General features: G+C 41.5%; 1 protein-coding gene across 1 annotated transcript in view; it reads right to left on the bottom strand.

The window, feature by feature from the left end:
* Nucleotides 1-18,331, bottom strand: part of PLCB1 (phospholipase C beta 1) — a 335,098-nt gene that overhangs the window by 231,219 nt on the left and 85,548 nt on the right. Inside the window, exon 3 of the mRNA XM_062490621.1 lies at nucleotides 10,193-10,261. Coding sequence (XP_062346605.1) covers nucleotides 10,193-10,261 — 69 coding nt within the window. The remainder of the gene's footprint in view (nucleotides 1-10,192; nucleotides 10,262-18,331) is intronic.

Raw genomic sequence — 18,331 nt, 5'->3', positions numbered from 1 at the left:
TCCTGGATGTGCTAAACAAATACTTGGTCATTGCAGGGTTTCTTCCTACAAGGCTTCTGGAGTATATGCCAAGTGTCTTGATGAATCAGGCTCTGCAGGCAGGCAGGGCAGGAATCCACTTCCTTTCTTGGGATGTTCAATCCTAGCTCAGGCAATTCCCTGTCCAGGCTCCTCAGCTCCAGGCAGGAAGGGAGCTCACAGTGGATACTGATTATCACAGGAATCTTAAAGAGGATTGAGCAAACCTGTACAGGAGCACAATGGGTGCTAATGTTAGTCCTCCCTGCCGTGGAGTCGCACAAGCTCTTCAGTCTGCTTAAAGATATTGAACAGAATCTGAATATTATTCCAAATATTCAAACAGCTCAGAAAGATGACATTTCCTAAAGCCATGGGGAGGTACCCACAGTGCTAGCAGCAGGTCTGGGAGCAGGGGAGGGAACCTCATATCCCCATCCCCTACGAGCATAAGGGTTTGTTTTGGTCTACACAGGGACAGAAGACAAGCACTTGTGGCTCCTCCTCCACACCATCACCTCCCCTGGCAGCACTGCCAGCTACGGGCAGCTTTTCCCATGTTGCCAATCACAGCACTGCTGTGAAGAGCACAAGACTGTCTGAGAATCATTGGGTTTTGCCAGATGGCTGAAAGCTAACAGAGATTGTGTAACATTTGTTTACAGCATGATAAGTTTTACCTTGGCACTCATAGTTTGTCCAAAGTTTGCAGTTGAGGTAGAAAACACAGTAGCTCCCTTTCAAACATATGGACATTTAAATGCTCTCAATCAAGCTGGTATCTGATTCCTATAATCACCAGTAAAGGGTTCCTTTTAATGACATAATTTGCCGGTGTCACACACAAACACTTAAATTAGCAATATCAAGTGATTATGCTTTCAGAGAAGACTTTAAATATAAACCAAAAGGAAAAGCCAAGCATCATCAAAATATGAGACCTAAGCACAGCTCTCAAATTCTCCTTTTTTATTATGTAAGCAGCAGTTAAATAATTCCACTTCTCCTCCCACCATTTCAAACTCTCCTGACTCCAGCAGGATGAAAAAAAAAAAAAAATCACTTCCCACAACTGAAACACTACCACAAATTTATAAGTGTCTTAAAAACGAGCTAGATCATATTCAGTGTTGCCTACAAGAACTCACAGCAGCAATAGTTCCTAAGAAACATGCAGAAGTGCTGCCACTTTTCAGTACAGGGACAAACATGATTAACCTGCGAGTTATGAGAAGTTGCAACCAAGGACATCAGAGAATTCCAGAGTGGTTTGGGTTGGAAGAAGCCTTTTAAGACCATATCTTTCCAACCCCCCTGGCATGGGCAGGGGCATCCTTCCACTACACCACGTTGCTGAGAGGTCCATCCAAACTGGCCTTGAACACACTTTCATCAGATTCCAACTCCACAGCATCAGCAGCCTCAGCTCCCAAAGCATCCCAGTCCCCCTACCCTGGGAGGGCTGGGATCTGCTTCCACAGCTCTGTCAATTATCCCTGCACACCTTAGCTTCTATTTGTCTCAACATGAGGGTAACCATACACACAGACACTTTAGCTGAATTCAGTGTTGTCCTTTTGTAAAGCATTTCAACAGCATGCAAATTAATCCAAGATTAATGTTTCCCCTTAATATCATGACCTTCCCTAGCACGGCTGTTCTGCTTCTGCCACTTCATTAGCAAACACCATTTTGAAGCCATTTACACTAAGCATTCCCAACTACAGCACACAATTTCTCATATAAATTATTTTAAATGTATTTCATTAATCTCAGAGAAAGGAGGTTAACTCCAAGCAGCAACAAGAACAAAAAAAAACAAAAAACCTTTCTGTAATTTCAGTTATGGCATTATCAATATTGGATGTGTTTCAGAAAAGGGAAAATAAGCATGGGATGCATAGCAAGTCAGACCCACCATCAGCACAGCTCCCCTGACCTACCAGAACCTTCCATCACAGTATTTTTTTATAAAAATGACTTAAGTTGATAATGATTTTTCCATGTTTCAACACAACAGAAAAAACTCATTTCCCCTGAACTATTTTTGAAATCCAATTATTTACCAGTTGCAATAAACTATGTTTAACACTGACCTAGCACCAGGACTAGACATATTTCATTAATTCAAACAAGATCATGATGTATTAGCAACTTATACTGACACTTGTTTTATGATTCCGCCTGGAAATAATATGGAAAAGAAACGTTCTTTTAACAGGTGTTATGGTAATTAACCACCAGTGGAAGTCTGGTGTGTTGAAATCAGTCTCCCTTGATGGGAATGAGCCCCAGACATGGAGACAGTGCACAGCCAGGGTGGGAAAATATCAGCTTCCATCTAGGTCTAATTTAAATCACACCTCTGAGTTCATTCTGATTCAAAAAGACAACAAAGAAAGTTGTTGGATACTGCCAAATATCACAGCTAGGAACTTCCTTAGAAACTTCCAGCCAAGGGGATTTCTTCTCCAAAGTAAGGCAAATGTGCTTTATCCAAATTCCTCCAGATAAGCAGTGTAACTCAGAAGCTCACAAACCTAAACCATACAGAATGTGTCTTCAAAAGGGCAAACCTGCATTTTAACAGATTGCTGCATGTTACAAACTCAGGGGTTTTTACGTATTGTTTGGCAGCTCGGGACTGTGGTACCAAATGAATTGAGAGTGACCTGAACTTAGTGTAAGATCAGCATGGAATCATCCCTTTCTGCACCTGGGACACACAACAATCCCAGAGCACGGATACATTTCTGTATTTCTGTAAGATTCTTCACGTTTCAGGCTGCTAATAATTCAACCTACACTTGAGCAGTAGGAAGGCAAGCTCATACCCAAGAATGTCTAAGTTTGAGAAACACTTAACTCACCTGCTTTCTTACCCAGCCCCTAAAGTGGTTTCCGGTAACAAAGAATCACACATATGTACATTCACAGGTCAACCTTCTCCCCAAAGACATTACTTTTGCCATCTAAAGCCAAATTATAAGGGGTATGGGATGCTACCAATGCTATTAACCACAGGAAAGAAGATCCCGATGCAGCAAACTGCTCTTAATTCTGTCTCTGGGCAATGCTAGTGCAGATCAGACATGGAGGACCACCTGTGCAACTTCTCCAGGTTGGAGCTGCAGAAATGCTTCTCTTCGGAAAGATCCAATCCACAATGCCCTCCACAGTGAGAAAATCATGTATAGCTGTGCATCAGTCTTAACACAGCAGTTTTCACCTGGAATTCACTGCACTTTGTTTTTGTGAATCACAAAGAGTGGGAAAATGTATTAAGCCAACTTTTGGCCCTCAGAAAATGTTCTTGTAGCTCTGGCCTACAGAGAACCATTTTCTTCCCAGTGCCATTCATTTTGCAAGAACACCCCTGTGGATGGCTCATTAACAGCCCAGGAGTGGTAGAGTGTCTGAACTCCCCAGCAGCAACAGCTGATAATTTTGTTTATTTTACTAGGATTAGTGTGGGAGGTGACAAAGCTGAGAAAGCCACAGACAGGAAACTCACACTCAATACAGCTGTAAGTTTTTTTGTTATCACCACACAAATACTGCCCAGGACTTATTTAAATATGAAGTATTTGTAAGTCTTACTTGGTAGCATAATCATATTTATAATTAAATAGGAAGGAAGCTTTGTTTGGTTTGGTTTCAGAAATAAGGTACTGTGTTAAAAACCCCAGACATACCTGGATGCACTTGCCCATTTTCTTGCACATCCACAGCAGACAAAGCAAAAAAGTGTCCCTTCTGCTTGATGCTTTGGAAAAATGCTGACACAGATTTAACATGAATATACTCATATCACTAATAAGGAAATCCATAGTTTTCTCCTGCTTTATCATTCAGATGGGCCCCTGGCTATTTTCATTTGCTCCCATTGATTACCTTACTTGTAGCTGAATTTTAGGTCCTGCTCTCATATCCCTAACAAAATGTTCTCCAGTAATACTGGTCGAGGTCTCTTTGCAGGACAGCTGTGCCCCTACAAGGTCTCTGGTGCAGCTGGGGCATCCCAGTGGCACGCCCATGCCTTGGGACAGGCACAGACCAAAAAGCTTCACAGCTCCATCAGGAGATGCCAAAAAATCCATTTACATGCAGATGATAAAGTATCAAACCCTTGTAACTAATTAAAACCTGACAGCTTTTTCTAAATGGCTGTTTACAAGCTAAAGGATGTAATGACAAATCACCAAGCTGGATTCCAATAAACCAGGAAACTTTTAATCATTTGTTCTAAACAGTTGCAGAAAGAGGCATCTGCTGTGACATTTTCACTAAAGCCTGTTGATCCTACATTTGAAGCTTGAGGGTATGGCACTACCATCAGATCTCTCCACACCACTGCTGAAATATGTACTTTAATATTTATGGAATGTTTTCTAGATGGATATTATGGCTGCGAAAGAGAGACTAGCAAGGTTCAGTTATTGAATACCTTTACATTTTCCAGTAAAAAGTTTTGAAATTCTTTCCAGACTGAGTGCTCATGAGAGGCTAAATGGAGCATTCCTAATTTTTATGGACAGCAATATTTATTAGCTTTTGTATTAGTATTGCACTAGGGCTATGCTTTGCCAAGACTTTGTAATCTTGCTGCAAGTCAAAAGGTAACATGTGGATCTGCAATGTAACAAACAGATAATATTGGAAAGTATCAACACCTTAGCATTGTTAAAAGTGCCTCCAAAATAACTTTGTCATCCCACCAATTTTTAAATTTTGTGCCAGCCACTGCAAAAATACCATTTGTCAGATTCAGGTGAGTTTTAACACAAGTGACAGGGCGTAGGGGTTTGTGACAGCCGTGGCTGGACATACTGTCCCAGCTGTACCCTCAGCCCATTAACATCATTAGTTGTGAAGGCAGGAATGAGACATCCCTGTCCTGGATTACTGGGCAGCAACACTGGTCATACCAAAAGGGGCAAGGGAAAAAAAATAAATAAAGTGTATAAGTACAAAGGTTTATTCAAAAGCAGCAGCAGCATTTCAAGCGCAGCTTTACTGATAGTTTCTGGTGTTTTCAGGAACTTAAATATCACATATTTAATTGAGCAGTGCCTACCTTTTCAAATTTAAGTGTCAACTTTTACAATCACAGTTGTAAGAGCTCTCTGTGCTTCTTAAAATATAGAATTTCTTATTACAGGCTTGGCGCTGCAAACTTTGGCAAACAAAAAGAAGACGAAGGCTTTATAAATATAACAAAGCAAAGTATAAAACCAACCAGCTCAGAAAGCTAACTGAAAAAGTCAGCAAGCAGGGGCAAAAAAAAAAAAAAAAATTCCTTCTGGCAATGATTCATAGCTAAATCCTTGGAAAAAAACCTGTGATTTCTGCCATGTCCTGAATCTTAGTAAACAGTGATTTCAATGAGCTGCCCAGACAGGGCTAAGTTGTACAGTGGGTAGCACACTGCTGAAAAGGTTCCAGTTTGTCTAGCATTAGGGGTTGTGAATAAAATCACCTATTCGGGCCACTGGAGGGTCCAAGGAAAAAGCCCCTCACCCTCAAGGCCCACAGCCCCCACACTCCTGTGGCATTTAAACCACTTCAATTTCCACATGAGCACTGGCCAAATACCATCCAAAGAAATTAGTCTTAACCTTCCTTACAAAAGTAAAACTAGACAAAATGTTTATGCAACTCAATCATTAAGGAAAAAAAAAAAGCAGTTATGCAAAAGAACAAACATTTGGGGTGGATATTTGTGGTTGTTATCCCCAAGGTGAGTGGGAAGAAGGTGAGCTGTGTGCGCATTCCATTTTTAATTCCTTTTGGCAGAAATAGAACACTACTTTGGCATAATTTACATTTTCTAATTTCACATCAAGGTTGTTGAAGGGAAAGCAGGATGCATTTATATCAGCAGACAAAAATAACAGCAAAGGTGGCATTTTGAGACCAGCAGAGCAACAGAAGCTGGTGCTGCAAAGGGCAGCAGGTGTGTTGCTGTCCTGTGCCATCCATGGACATTGCTGGCTTTTCCAGGGAAAGGACTGAGTGCACGAAAAGGAAAAAAAACCATAAATCTGCCATTTCCCGCAGGCAGTCTAATCAGGGTGTTACTAAACTCAACATAAATGTCCCTGCACAGACTCTTAGTCTACTGCCTCAGTCGTGCCATGGAGTGCACAGCAGCAGAGGCAAACACTACAGTCCAGAGAGCTATGACAATTCAAATAGACTTGCACATCTTCATTTCCCCCAAACCACCTGATTTCCAGTTAAATAATTATTTAGACTTTCCTTGCTCGTTTTCCTTTTAGTTTCTGAGCCCACCCAGTTCAGGAAATGCTGCTTTTCCTCTACAGATGTTAGAAGCCAGTAAACCTTCCACAGCAATTTCTAGATTACAGCTGAGATAGGCCCAAAATTATCTCACTCAAGCATTTAAAGAAAAGCCACCAAATACAGAGGGACTGGTGCTGATATTAAAATAGTACTTGGGGTCTTGGCAAATTTCTGACATTCAAACATCTAAATAATTTTTCTCTGTAGAGTTGGCTTGTTAAAGTGAGAAAACATGGGGCAGGGGAGCCACAAGATTTTTTTAAAATTGGGGATTACTCTCTAAATACATCTTGGCATGAGAGTGTCATTCATAATTTCATCTCCTACAGGTTTTACAGTATATGTTATTTTAAGAAATTCATTTCCTGCTGAATGATTTATGAGGGAAAACAGGATGCTGAGGGAAAACAGACTGATCAAATGCATCAAAAGTTTTCAATATGAGAATTTACCATGGGGTTATTTCCTTCTCCCTGTCAACTCATCCTGATATTTCTTCTCACTAGTAAAAACACATAGTTGCTTAAGATTAGTTTCCATAGAAACTGTTATTGGCTAAAGTAAATACAAGATGGTAAAAAGTGTGACTTCCCTAGTCCTGTGAGCATGTTTGCAGCTGCCAAATTTTTACCACCTGACCATTAATTTCTCAGTATTTACTGGTGCCTGACATTTTTAGCTACAGCTCCCTTTAAAGAGCATGAACACTCTTTTGAGAAGCACTTCTATGCTTTCCAGAAGGCATGTGAATATTCATAGCTATTCCTATGCCTCCTTGTACAAAAGCACATTCTGTGTTTCATTTTGCAGACCGTGTCACTGAGCATTACAAGGGAAAAGCTGTCTCAGTCTGCACATCAAACCAAAGCTTGAGAGAGCTTTACCAGGTAATGTAAGAATAAAGGGAAATAAAACCTCGCTTTATCACAACTAATGATTTTCTCCCTATTCCCAAAATTCTTCTTGCTCCCTTTTCTGATTCTAATACAAACTAAAAAGCAAAGTCATTGTAATAATTTTATAACTCCCTCACTTGTTTATAAATTTCATTTTCCTAACATACACAATCAATGTGTCTTGTCTTGTTCCCATCAGAACATGACTTTCCTTTTTTTCTCATATGGAGCTTTACTGCAGTGCTCTGTGCTGCCTGAGATTTTGCCTTTCTACCAAGGAATCATCCTTTGCATGTATATTGCATTGAGATGGAAAACTCTGTTGCCATTTCTGAAAATAGCAGCTGAAGACAGAAGGAGCCATTCTTGACAGTGTGCAAAAAGAAGACGATTCTGGAGCTTCTCAGGATTTCAGGGTCATTTGAGTAGACTGCTTTTCGTCTCCCAAGCATCAAGTGCCTTAGTACCCACTAAAATATCCCTTCTATATCACTAGAAACCCAAGTTCCTGCCCTCGTGGTGACAGTACTGCTCAGGGGGAACCACAGATTTCTTACAGTACCCCAAAAATGTGTTCTCAGCTCATTGCTTGTGCCACATTAACGTGAGGACTGCAGGGTGAGAGCTGCACTTCTGTGCCTTCAAGGGAACTTCTGAGGCTAAACATCGAGGGAAGGGAAAAAGCAATCAGACCAGCTGGATGAGAAACCCAGCAAGATGCAAAAACAATCACAAAATATATGGGACTGGACTTACAGAAAAATGCTATGAAAACTGACTATCAGCCAAAAAAAGAGGAATGGTAAAACCCTTTGTGCTTCTCAGTCCCTTTTTCAGAAATGAAAACTACTCATGGCAGTGCACTGAATGCAGCATAACAACAGACTGAGTTTTGGGAACCAGGACTGCCTACAGTCCTCTAAAATAATTTCTTGCTGGTGGCCTTGTGTAGCAGCACACCTCACACATCATAGTAGCTCACTGCAGGTGAAGCTAATGACACTGAAACTTGGCTTACTATAAAAATAAAAATTAATTTTTATCAACTTTCATTTTAATGGGGAAGTCAAGGGTTATTAAAAAAGACACTTCTGTCAAAAAGCAGCAGATCAAAAAAACAAGAAATGAGGTTTAAAAACTCCCATTAAGTCAAGTTTGTAATGACAAGCCACAGATGAAATCTACTCTTAAAATTCTCAAAATAGATTAAAAAACTTGCATAAACTGGCACAAGCCCCCTAATATAAAAATTGTGCAAAACCATAGGCAGGAGGAGAGGTGGTGGGGTGATGTAGAGAAAAATCACCTCAGTCACTTGGTTTAAAGTAAAAGCAGGGGGTGCTGCCACCTGGAAGTAGAGCTGTGGAAATAGCCCCTGAAAAGCTTTGGTGAGTATCCTCCATTCCCAGTGCTTTCTCTTCAGCCAAAATTCCATGAGTTTTACTGGAAAACTCTGTACGATCCCAGCTGCTACTGCCTGACTCGGAGCCAAGACTTCTTAAGCTGAGCTTTAGATCCTCTGTGGAAGTGACACACAGAGGGCTCTGTAGCACTGCTCACCTGCAGCCAACACTCCTCCTCTCAGCCCCACAACAGGGATCAGAGCAAAACTGGCACGAATGGCCCCAAAAGCAGCCTTTTATTTCACACCATTTGCAAGATGCCATCAACAGCCAACCCAGGTGCTGTTTAGCTGCTGCCCACACACAAATCAATGACAAAAAGCAAGCTCGTTCACACAGGTGGTGCATTTCACCACCCTGAGAGCCCGGATTTTCTCATACCCTTGGTTTTAATGCCACTGCTGTCAAACCTGTAACGTGCTCTAACAAAACCAGCCTTTATGTAACCCAATAAATAAAAGTCACCAAGGCAATAGCTATGCATAAATTTTAGCTAAAAACATTTTGTTAGAAGAACATGAATGTCCTCTGTAAAGCGGGTAGCATTTTAAAATAATGTTCTAGACATTGTTAATACTTTATTGCTATTCATCATAGAACCATTAATCATGGTGAACTCATTTGGTATTAATGTGGATGTCATAAAATACTTCTGTTGCATTTCAATTATAACTCAGCCTTTAAAATGCTGCCAGCACTACATGGAGCGCTTTGAAAACCAAATATGAATAGTCTGTTCAGAGATAACTACAGCTGCTTTCTGGCACGGAAAAACAACCTTTTCCTTTCCTAATTGCCCTTGAGGGTGAGGAACCCTGGGGCTGTGCCTACATCCAGGGTTGCAAGGAAGAGAGGTCATCCAGACCCAGGAATATTCCTCCTCCAAGATGAGAGTGGGAGAAACATTCCTTTGGTCTGTTCAACCAGGGCCAAGCAGCAGCAAGGCCAAACTTTGCAGCCCCCGGGGAGATTTTATTTTTTCCTGTCACTCCTGGGATTCCCTGAGGCACTCTTGCTTCCAGACCTGAGTGCTGGGATTTTTCCTCTGATGTGCTGTGCCCAAACAAAAACACCAGAACGTATATCTACAGCCTATCATCTGTAGAGACTGTAAATGAGTACACAATACATCAGGGCAAACCCAAAGGGAGCTGATATCCCAAAATCTCTGATAGCAGTTTAAAAAAAAAAAAATCCTCCTCCTTGGCCTCAGGGAAAAGAGGAAAATCTCCTGAAAGAGGAGAATCACCAGCACAAAATACAATATGGACTCAAATATCAGCTCCCTCCCATCAGGGAAGCCAAGTTGTGTAAGTATACTTTGACAAACCAGGATTTTTGCTCCTGAGCTGCCAGCACACCTTCCAGCAGGATTTTACACACAGAATCCAAAGACAGCAGCTCAACAATCCCAATGCTTCTCAACAGAAACAGAGTTAAAGAAAAGGCAAAATACTTCTTGTTAGGTGAAGGAACTTTTTTTCTTCTTTTCAATTCTTGCATATAATTCCCATTCTTTTTCACCTAGGTCATCAATGTAAGAAGGAAGCATGCAGCAAAAATTCCTACCTTGGGAGCTCTAGCATGTTTTCCACATCTGGCATCTTTGACAAGGCTGATATCCAGCAGCTCAGTCTCCTAGAAGGAAAAATTGCAGCACAAGTAATTATTACCTTAATCAAGAAGCCCTGTGTTATCAGTGTCCCACTTCCCACATCTGTTTGTCCAAACTGACTGCAGGGAGAGCCACACCACTTCCAAGCATTTCAGCTTTCCAGAGTAGTAACTGCAAATGATGTGCAAGGAACTTGAAATCTTCGTCCTAGACAAAGCCTCAACTACTTTTCAATTCCAAGGAGAACAGAAGAAATAACTCGATGGACACGTTATTTTGCCAGGGATTACCTGGAATTTGTTTTTCATTTTAAGGAACCAACTCCTGCTCAGCTCTTGCAGATCTTTGTTTTCTACTAAGACAAACTCTACCAACAAATTTTCATGTGACTGTACATTCATCATATTTCCCTCTGTCCCCCCTAGCAATCCCAATTCCCTTCTGTTCTAGTACTTGCTGAACTCCATGAGCACATTTCCCCCCTCTTCAGGGAGCCTGTTTAGAGGAAACTTGCGCTTTCAAGACGGTTATTTTTTGCTCTTACTTGCCTGAAAGAGGACAAGAGTATCAAAACTTGCCAAGATTAGAAAGAAACATTGGCAGGGTGATAAAAGATAGAAATAACCCAAACTCCACCGTCACTCAGGGCATATGGACACAAGCACTATTCTGACAGTGCAGGTGAAACTTTAAGTGAAAACAATTTACAGTTAAGCACACTGGAAGGCTTTGAGTCCTTTTAACTTTGAGTTACTCCATGTGGCCATTAAGATCCTGGGAGGAATGGAAATAATAGAATATGGCAGAGATACGCATCAGAGAGTTTATCACACTCAGAGCAAGAACTCAGGTGGGAAACAGGAGTTTTATTTACCCTACTAAATAATACCCACTCCTCCAAGTGGTCTCAAGCCCACAGTGAAATGTTCCACAGAAGCTCCAGGAACATGCAGATCATGTTATAAAAATCAGATTTCCTCAACTGAAAGGACTAACAAGCAGTAAAAATAAAGGCTTTAACAGCAAACACATGAGGGAAATTAAATATGCTGAAGAGAAATGGATCTTACACTGGGATTCTGAGCCACACAGAGTGAATTTCAAAAGCTTGCTTTCTTATTTGTCTGGTATTTTGGTTTCTTAAAAGAGAGAAGAACAAGAACAGAATTTGCAATTTAGTTACTTACAAAAGTGCAACTAGACCTCCTGTAACACAAACACAAAAAGACCCTTGTAAGTGGAATAACACATGAAAGAGAGACACAAAATAAAGGAAAAGGCAATGACCAGCATTCCCAAGGACCTGAACAACCCTCTCCAGGTCTGCATCCTCCCAGACAGAGGAGGACGAGCAGGTATAGGGTTGGTTTGGAGTTTTGGCTACTGCTTTCAAGCTACCTGCATGCCACCAGGCCACGTGCAGAAAACGTGACCCCCTGAGGCTACAAGAACTGGCAAGGGCAGTCTAAGAGTAAGGGACAAGTGAAGTTTTGTGGGGCTGCTTGGCTCAGTCCATCTGCCAGTGCTGTAAGAAACCTGATCCCCAAACATGCACCTCAGGGCCTCCCTGCCCTGTTACCTCTCTGGCAGAGAACACAGGGTTTGTAATCCTATCCCCAGCATCCTTTATATCCCCATTTGACAACATCATTTAATATAAGTAGATGGGAGCAGGACCTGCATCCATGGAAGTGCCTCTGCAGGCAGCATTCAGTGGAGCTTGGATAAACCCGAATTCATAATGGGCCATTTCTTAGTACTTTGGTTCAAAAAAACCTCCTGGAACTCCCTCGCCCCAGGCACTTGCTTTCATCTTTTAAAAACTAATTAAGAGGGCAGAGATCAACTTCCTTGCAAGTCAGAGAAAATACAATTTCCTCTTTCCCTATTGAAAAGTGTGGGGGGATTTTTGTAAAGGGAAAATACATTTAAGCAGTGGCCTAAGAAATGCCCCATTTCCTGTGCAGCAAAACAACCCAAGCCCTCCTCTTCCTCCTCCTCAATAATCAGGAGCTTTGTTAATTACTTCCTCCATCCAGGCTTGGAAAATGCACTCTGTGTGGCAGGGGGCATGGAAGCCATAGCACCTGAGGGGGAAAGAAAGAATCCAAATCCTCTACAAGTCCAACTTTTCCCTGTTTAGGGACCTCCAGTCTTGGCTGCTGGGACTTAATTCCGCATTAGAGTAACATCTCTTAATGCAAGTCGTAGATCCCTCCAATCATTCAGAACACAAAAATTCTGGAGCAGTGAATTATTAATTCTTCTATGTTTGTTTTCAATTAGCAGCTGAGACAGAGATGCATTCAGAAAGGGCTGCATTGTGCAATCTCACTTTTCTGGGTGAGCACACACTCAAAAGCAGTGGATTGTGCAACCCTCAGTGTCTGCTTGAGCACTTGTAATTAGGCCCATCTGAATTTAATATAATAACACCAATTTATACCAGCTGAGGATCTGGCTCACTTCTATTTTAAACTGCCCAAAATGATGCCAACTGAGTCATGGTGCCTTGGGAACGTGGCTGTGACATAACCCCAGCTACAAAGCAGGAATTCTCCTGGGTACCACCGGAGAGCTCTCCTGGAGAGCCATCAGCAGAAGGACAGGCTGAGAGCAGGATCAACTACAGAACCTCCCAAAACTGTGTCAAGGAGACCCAGCAAGAACAGGTGTGTACTGCAACAGCTGTACAGGTTAGTCCAGAGAGCAAATTGCTTTATAAACAAACCTAAAAAAATAATTCCACTCTTCTGCAAGCACTCATTGTGGCTGAGGAATTGTGTACTGCTCTGACCTTAACTGTTCAACCTCTGTTTTCATGACCCTTCTGGCTGGATGTTCCTTTCCCCCAATCTGTGACACAGCTCTCAGCCAATGCCACTTAGGGAGAAGGTCTAGCCAATTAAACTCTGCAAACTCATTTTCCCCTTAGCTAGAAAATCTATGGCTTCACAGTTTCAAATCTGAAGACAACATTATGTGCCTGAAAGCTTATCTAATTCTTTAAAATATTACCAGTCAGTCTACTAGAAGACACAAGATTGCCTTCAAAGTTGGCTTGATGCACTGCTAGCAAAATAAACTTTTGAATGCTAAGCCAGTTTTCTAAACAAGCACCATTTAGTGTTACTGGATGGCAACATCTGGTCAAATTTTTCAAAGGGGTAAAGCCAGTTGGTTGAAACAAACCTCAAACAGAGTCAAACAACAATTTCTATTGGGAATAGCTAATCAAAATGAAATGATACTTTAATATTAAAAGTCTGTTTTATCATTCTCTGAACAGCAAAGCACTAAATACCTCTTGAAGAAAAAAATGTATTTGTGCTATGCTTATTTTTATTCAGTATTTTAAAAATATTATTTTAAATAAAACCACGTAACTACTGTCCTAACAACATGTAAAAGAAAATATTAAGAACAACAATGGAATCTGGTGAGGAACAATTACACAATCACAGAATCACCTTGGTTGGAAAAGACCTCTGAGATCATTAAGTCCAACCTTTGACCAAACACCACCATGGCACCAAGTGTTATGTCCACTCTTACCTCAAGGACCTGCAGGGATGGTGACTCTACCACCTCCGGGGTGGCCCACTGCAATGTCTAATCACCTCTTCTGGAAAGAAGTTACAAGTTACAAGAAACTGCAAGCTATGCTAAGGAACTAACTATTGTATGGAAATTGATCAATTTACAGCCACTTATGGAATACACCTCACTCAGGTTTCAGGGATTTTGACAGTGATCCATCAGCCACACTCTGATTAACTCCAGGATAATTTTTTCCACAGTGGGATTGAATACTTAGTGCCAGTTCCAAAAGGGTGCTTGCAGAGCTAGGGAATGTCATGTATCATTCCCCTCCTCAGAACATAGCTATTTTCCTTATTACCATTAAGAATAAGTTTAATGAGACACAGAAATTTGTCTCCTCATCCCAAAGGAAAACCAGAGAGGACTAGTGAGACTGATTTAACAGAAACCTGCACAGACAGCTACAAGTAGGAACAGCAAGGTTGTCAATGACCGTAATTGGAGCTGTGCTACAGCAGTGCTGTGCTTCCCCAAAAGTCCTATTATGTAATTCATAAACTGCATCCCACTAGAGAGACACAGTCCCTGAAGAAGCTGTCTCCATGCTTCCTCCTGGCAGCACACAATTCAATTATCAGGCATGAAAATTATGGGCTGTGTCAATAAGGCAGCAGCAGAGCAGCACGTACACCTCAAATCAACAGGAGAGCTCTCCTCAACAACAGCAAAGTATTTTGCTGCACAGTTGTCCTTCACAAGTTCAAAGTAATTTGTTACCTTCCCACAAACCCTTTTCAAATAAAAAAAAAATTAAAATTACATTAATGCTAAACTCACCAACCTGCCCAAAGCAGCTCTTTGTATGTGATGGATAAAGCAGCAGCAAGGCACTCAAATGATGGAACAAAGACTCTTACTCCTAGAGTAGCCACTGACATCAAGGGTCAATTAAACACACAAAATTTAAACTTGGTTAAAGTGGCTTCTGAATTCTCTGCATTCCAAGCATCTATTACAAAATCCAAAACCCAAAACAAATCCACCACCCTGGCACATAAAGTGAAAATTTGAGTGAGAGGCACAGCTATTCATGAGGGGAGAACACAGCAAACACTCTGGTGCCTTCACTACTTCACTCAAAATCACTTCTTCTCAAGCTTTTCCGTTCCAGCCAATGAGCACTGGCAGAAAATCACCGCAGTCTCATCCACGTCAGGCACGTTTCGCCACACACTCAGGGGAATTTCCAAACCCCCTGAGAGAAGGGTCCAGAAGAGGGGACTGTGTCATCAGCAGCACTACAGCTCCCCATGGAGCTGAGGAGGCATTGTTGCCATTTGTTCTGTTACCTGTAGTGACAAGGGACATCCCCCGAGGCAAAGAGGAGGTGGGAGAAAGGACAGAGATGTGCTCCTCTTACACAGAGCAGCAGCTTGGAAAACAAGAAGGGAGGGGTTTAAACCCTGCTTTGACCACACGGCTCCCTAGGTCTGGACGAGCATTCCTGAACAACCGGCCGTATCATGGAGTTTGGTATCACAGAGAAAGGAAATTTTTCAAAAAGTCTCTTTAGCAGAAAGAGAACAGAATGGTTTCTAACTACCCAAAATGTATTATCTGTAAATTTGAACTTGTGCTAAACTTTACTGGGTAATCACTAATTCTTAATTCAAAAAGGCTTGGAAGACCTCAGCAAGGCAAGAACCAGCACTTCGTATTTGACTCAACTGCTCTAGGAATGAGCTCTAAACACCTTGACAGGTTTCCTGGCATTTCAGGAAGCATCTCCAAGCAGAGCTGCATGACATCCGTGCTGCAAGGCCCTTATAGGAAGCATTCCTACAGAAAAATAAGCCCCAAACTGAAAAATTTTGGCTATCTTAATACCACAGAGTCTCTCAGTGTATCCCTGGAGTTGTAAAAACAGCAATATTTTCTAGTACAGAGAAAATAATCTGCCCTATATAAAGCATAAAACATTGAGCTATTAGAATAAAAATGAGAGGGAATTTTCATGCTAAATGCCCTTTTAATAATGCAAGTGAAACAATTCTTCTGCAGCTATGCGTAGAGTTCTTTGCTGCTTCATTAGAGGAAAATTTTGTTTACCTGGATTTACAGATGCTGTGGCTGAGCAGTCTAGAAATGGGCACAGAGATTTAGAAGTACAAATCTTAGTGCAAAGAAACAGGAAGATTTAAAAGTAGTAAAGATTTGCTGCCTGCCTTCATCCCAGCAAACTGAGCACCACAAATAGGCAAAGGACTCAGGGAAGGCTCAGCGTGCTATGATCAGTCATCATCCCAGGTGCTAGAAGTAGCGCACTGGAAAAAGAAAATTTCCATACCAGGTAAGACTTCAGCCATTCATCGGTCTCAGCCAACTGATGGTACAAGTTCAAGTCTAAACCCACCAGTGTTGACAGGATATAATCTGAGGTTGATACATATAAACACTTCCCCAGTGAGTCAGAGAGTCAGTACATACTCAAAAAATCCAAGCCACAATCCTTAATCTTACAGCCTATATATACAAGAGAGACAATCAATGAGGGAAAGAAGCAATTGGTTTGTCAAGTCATCTCCCAGCAAGATAGAGAAAAAGAATGGCAAAGCTGGAGAAATACCTCCCTATCCTAATCCCACACACATTAACATGGCATTCCCATATTCCTCTGCTGCCTTTGCCAGGGCTCTCCCTTTCCAAGAAAGGGACACAGTGTTCTTCCACAAGAACACTCAAACCCAGAAGTTTTTCATCCAAACAACTTGGATTTGTTGCAGCTGGCAGTGGGAATCGTACGGACAGGAACACCTTGAATGTACCTGGTTGCAACTAGTATGGATCTGCTAAAATTGCTCTCACACCACTGCTCATCCCACTCACACAAGCAGGGAAAAAATAACAGCAAAAGGAGAACTCATGAAGTGCAGCCATACTCAAAAATTAAAAGAGCTGAGGGAGGACCTGCTCCAGAAGAAAATACAAAAGCACCTTGTAGGCAGAGCCTTCATAATTGTACTTGACTGATTTTTATTCACATAGCTGAGAATAACCAGGCAATTTGTAGCTTGAGAGTCACAAGGAGGAGTACAGTGAACTGAAGTTCAAGCAGTACATTAAAAAACAACCAAAGAGAGCAATATTTCTATTAAGAAGCTTTTCCTTTCAAATCCCAACTGAAACATGCATGATTATGGTGATTAAATGCCTGCCCAAGAAGGGAACTACCATATTTTGGGGGTGATGTTCTCATGCCATTATTTCCCATTGACAGGGGATCACCGACTACATGGAGACTGTGCTTTTTCCTTTGAAGTAAGTAAAATGTATTATTTTCAACAGAATGCCCCAAACAGTGAACAGAAGAGCAGATACTTTCATCCAACTTGGAAAAACCACTGTACAACTCCTGCTCTACCACACCTGACGGTGCAGCTCCTCCTCAGGAAAATTTGTCCATCAACAAAAGGCTTTTTCCAAGACTGAATGAGATTCAAGGCTTTTGAACTTTTAGAAGAGCACTTTTTTAATGCATGCAGTGTAATTGGAGGCATCTAAACAAAAATCAACAAATTAATGGCTCTGGCTGTTTGATTCTAGAAGCTAGTTCAGCAGGTGAGGGTGCTTTTGGCAGAATTCTACTGCTCTGGAATAGTTCTTGTTCTGACCAGTTGGGTTTTGCGGAGGGGTTTGGAGACTGCGCATTCATGTCAACAGCACAGAGCTTTTGGCTTGTCTATATTAAAACAATAAATGCTTTTTACATATCTAAATTTAACACAACTAGGAGACTGGGACCTTGGAGTTGCTCTGCTCCTGACATAACATGGGGAGTTTTAATGCTAAGGCACAAACACAGCAATCCATGCCCTACTTAACATGCCTGCCGCTTCCACGGATGGATAAAGAGAATCCACTAAAAACTATATGGAAGTAGAATGTACATCCCTGCCAAGTCCTCTAGCTACAGCCCTGGCATGTGTTACTTCACTGGAAAAATCCACAATCCAGGCACAATTCCAACTGGAGACTTCAGTTATAACATGCTGCTTAAGCACTAACAACAACATCTGAAAACCTGCAAAACCTGGAGACTGGAAAAAAACAGAACATCTACAATTTCGGAAGAGGGAGGAGAAATAACCCCAGCAGCTGCATGCATATTAGTCTGATAGGCAAAGCTTTGGACAAGATGATGAAAGAAGTATTAATTACATGAAGGTAAAACAACAACAGAAAAAATGACAGCATGAGCTTGCTGGCCAGATCATACCTAAGTGTTCATTTTGCTTTTTTCTTGGCACAGGAAGCTTTGAACATCTTCTCTGCCTGAATTTTGATTAATGACTGAGCCAGAACTGACAAGTCATCGTCCCAAACTCTGGTCACCAGTACTCTGAGGTGAATTTAACCTGAAGGAGCTACAGAGAAGGTTCCAGAAGTGATCACAGAACCCAGAGCAGGCTCTTGTTAGAGGAGACTCGGAGAGCTTGGCTTCCACCAAACAGCTAAGAGGAGGGATGATTATTATCTATAAATACATGCAT

Source organism: Cinclus cinclus, chromosome 3 (genome assembly GCF_963662255.1).
Source record: "Cinclus cinclus chromosome 3, bCinCin1.1, whole genome shotgun sequence".
In the NCBI taxonomy this organism is placed as follows: Eukaryota; Metazoa; Chordata; class Aves; order Passeriformes; family Cinclidae; genus Cinclus; species Cinclus cinclus.
Note: the sequence above shows the minus strand (reverse complement) of the source record. Positions and strands in the feature narration are given on the sequence as shown.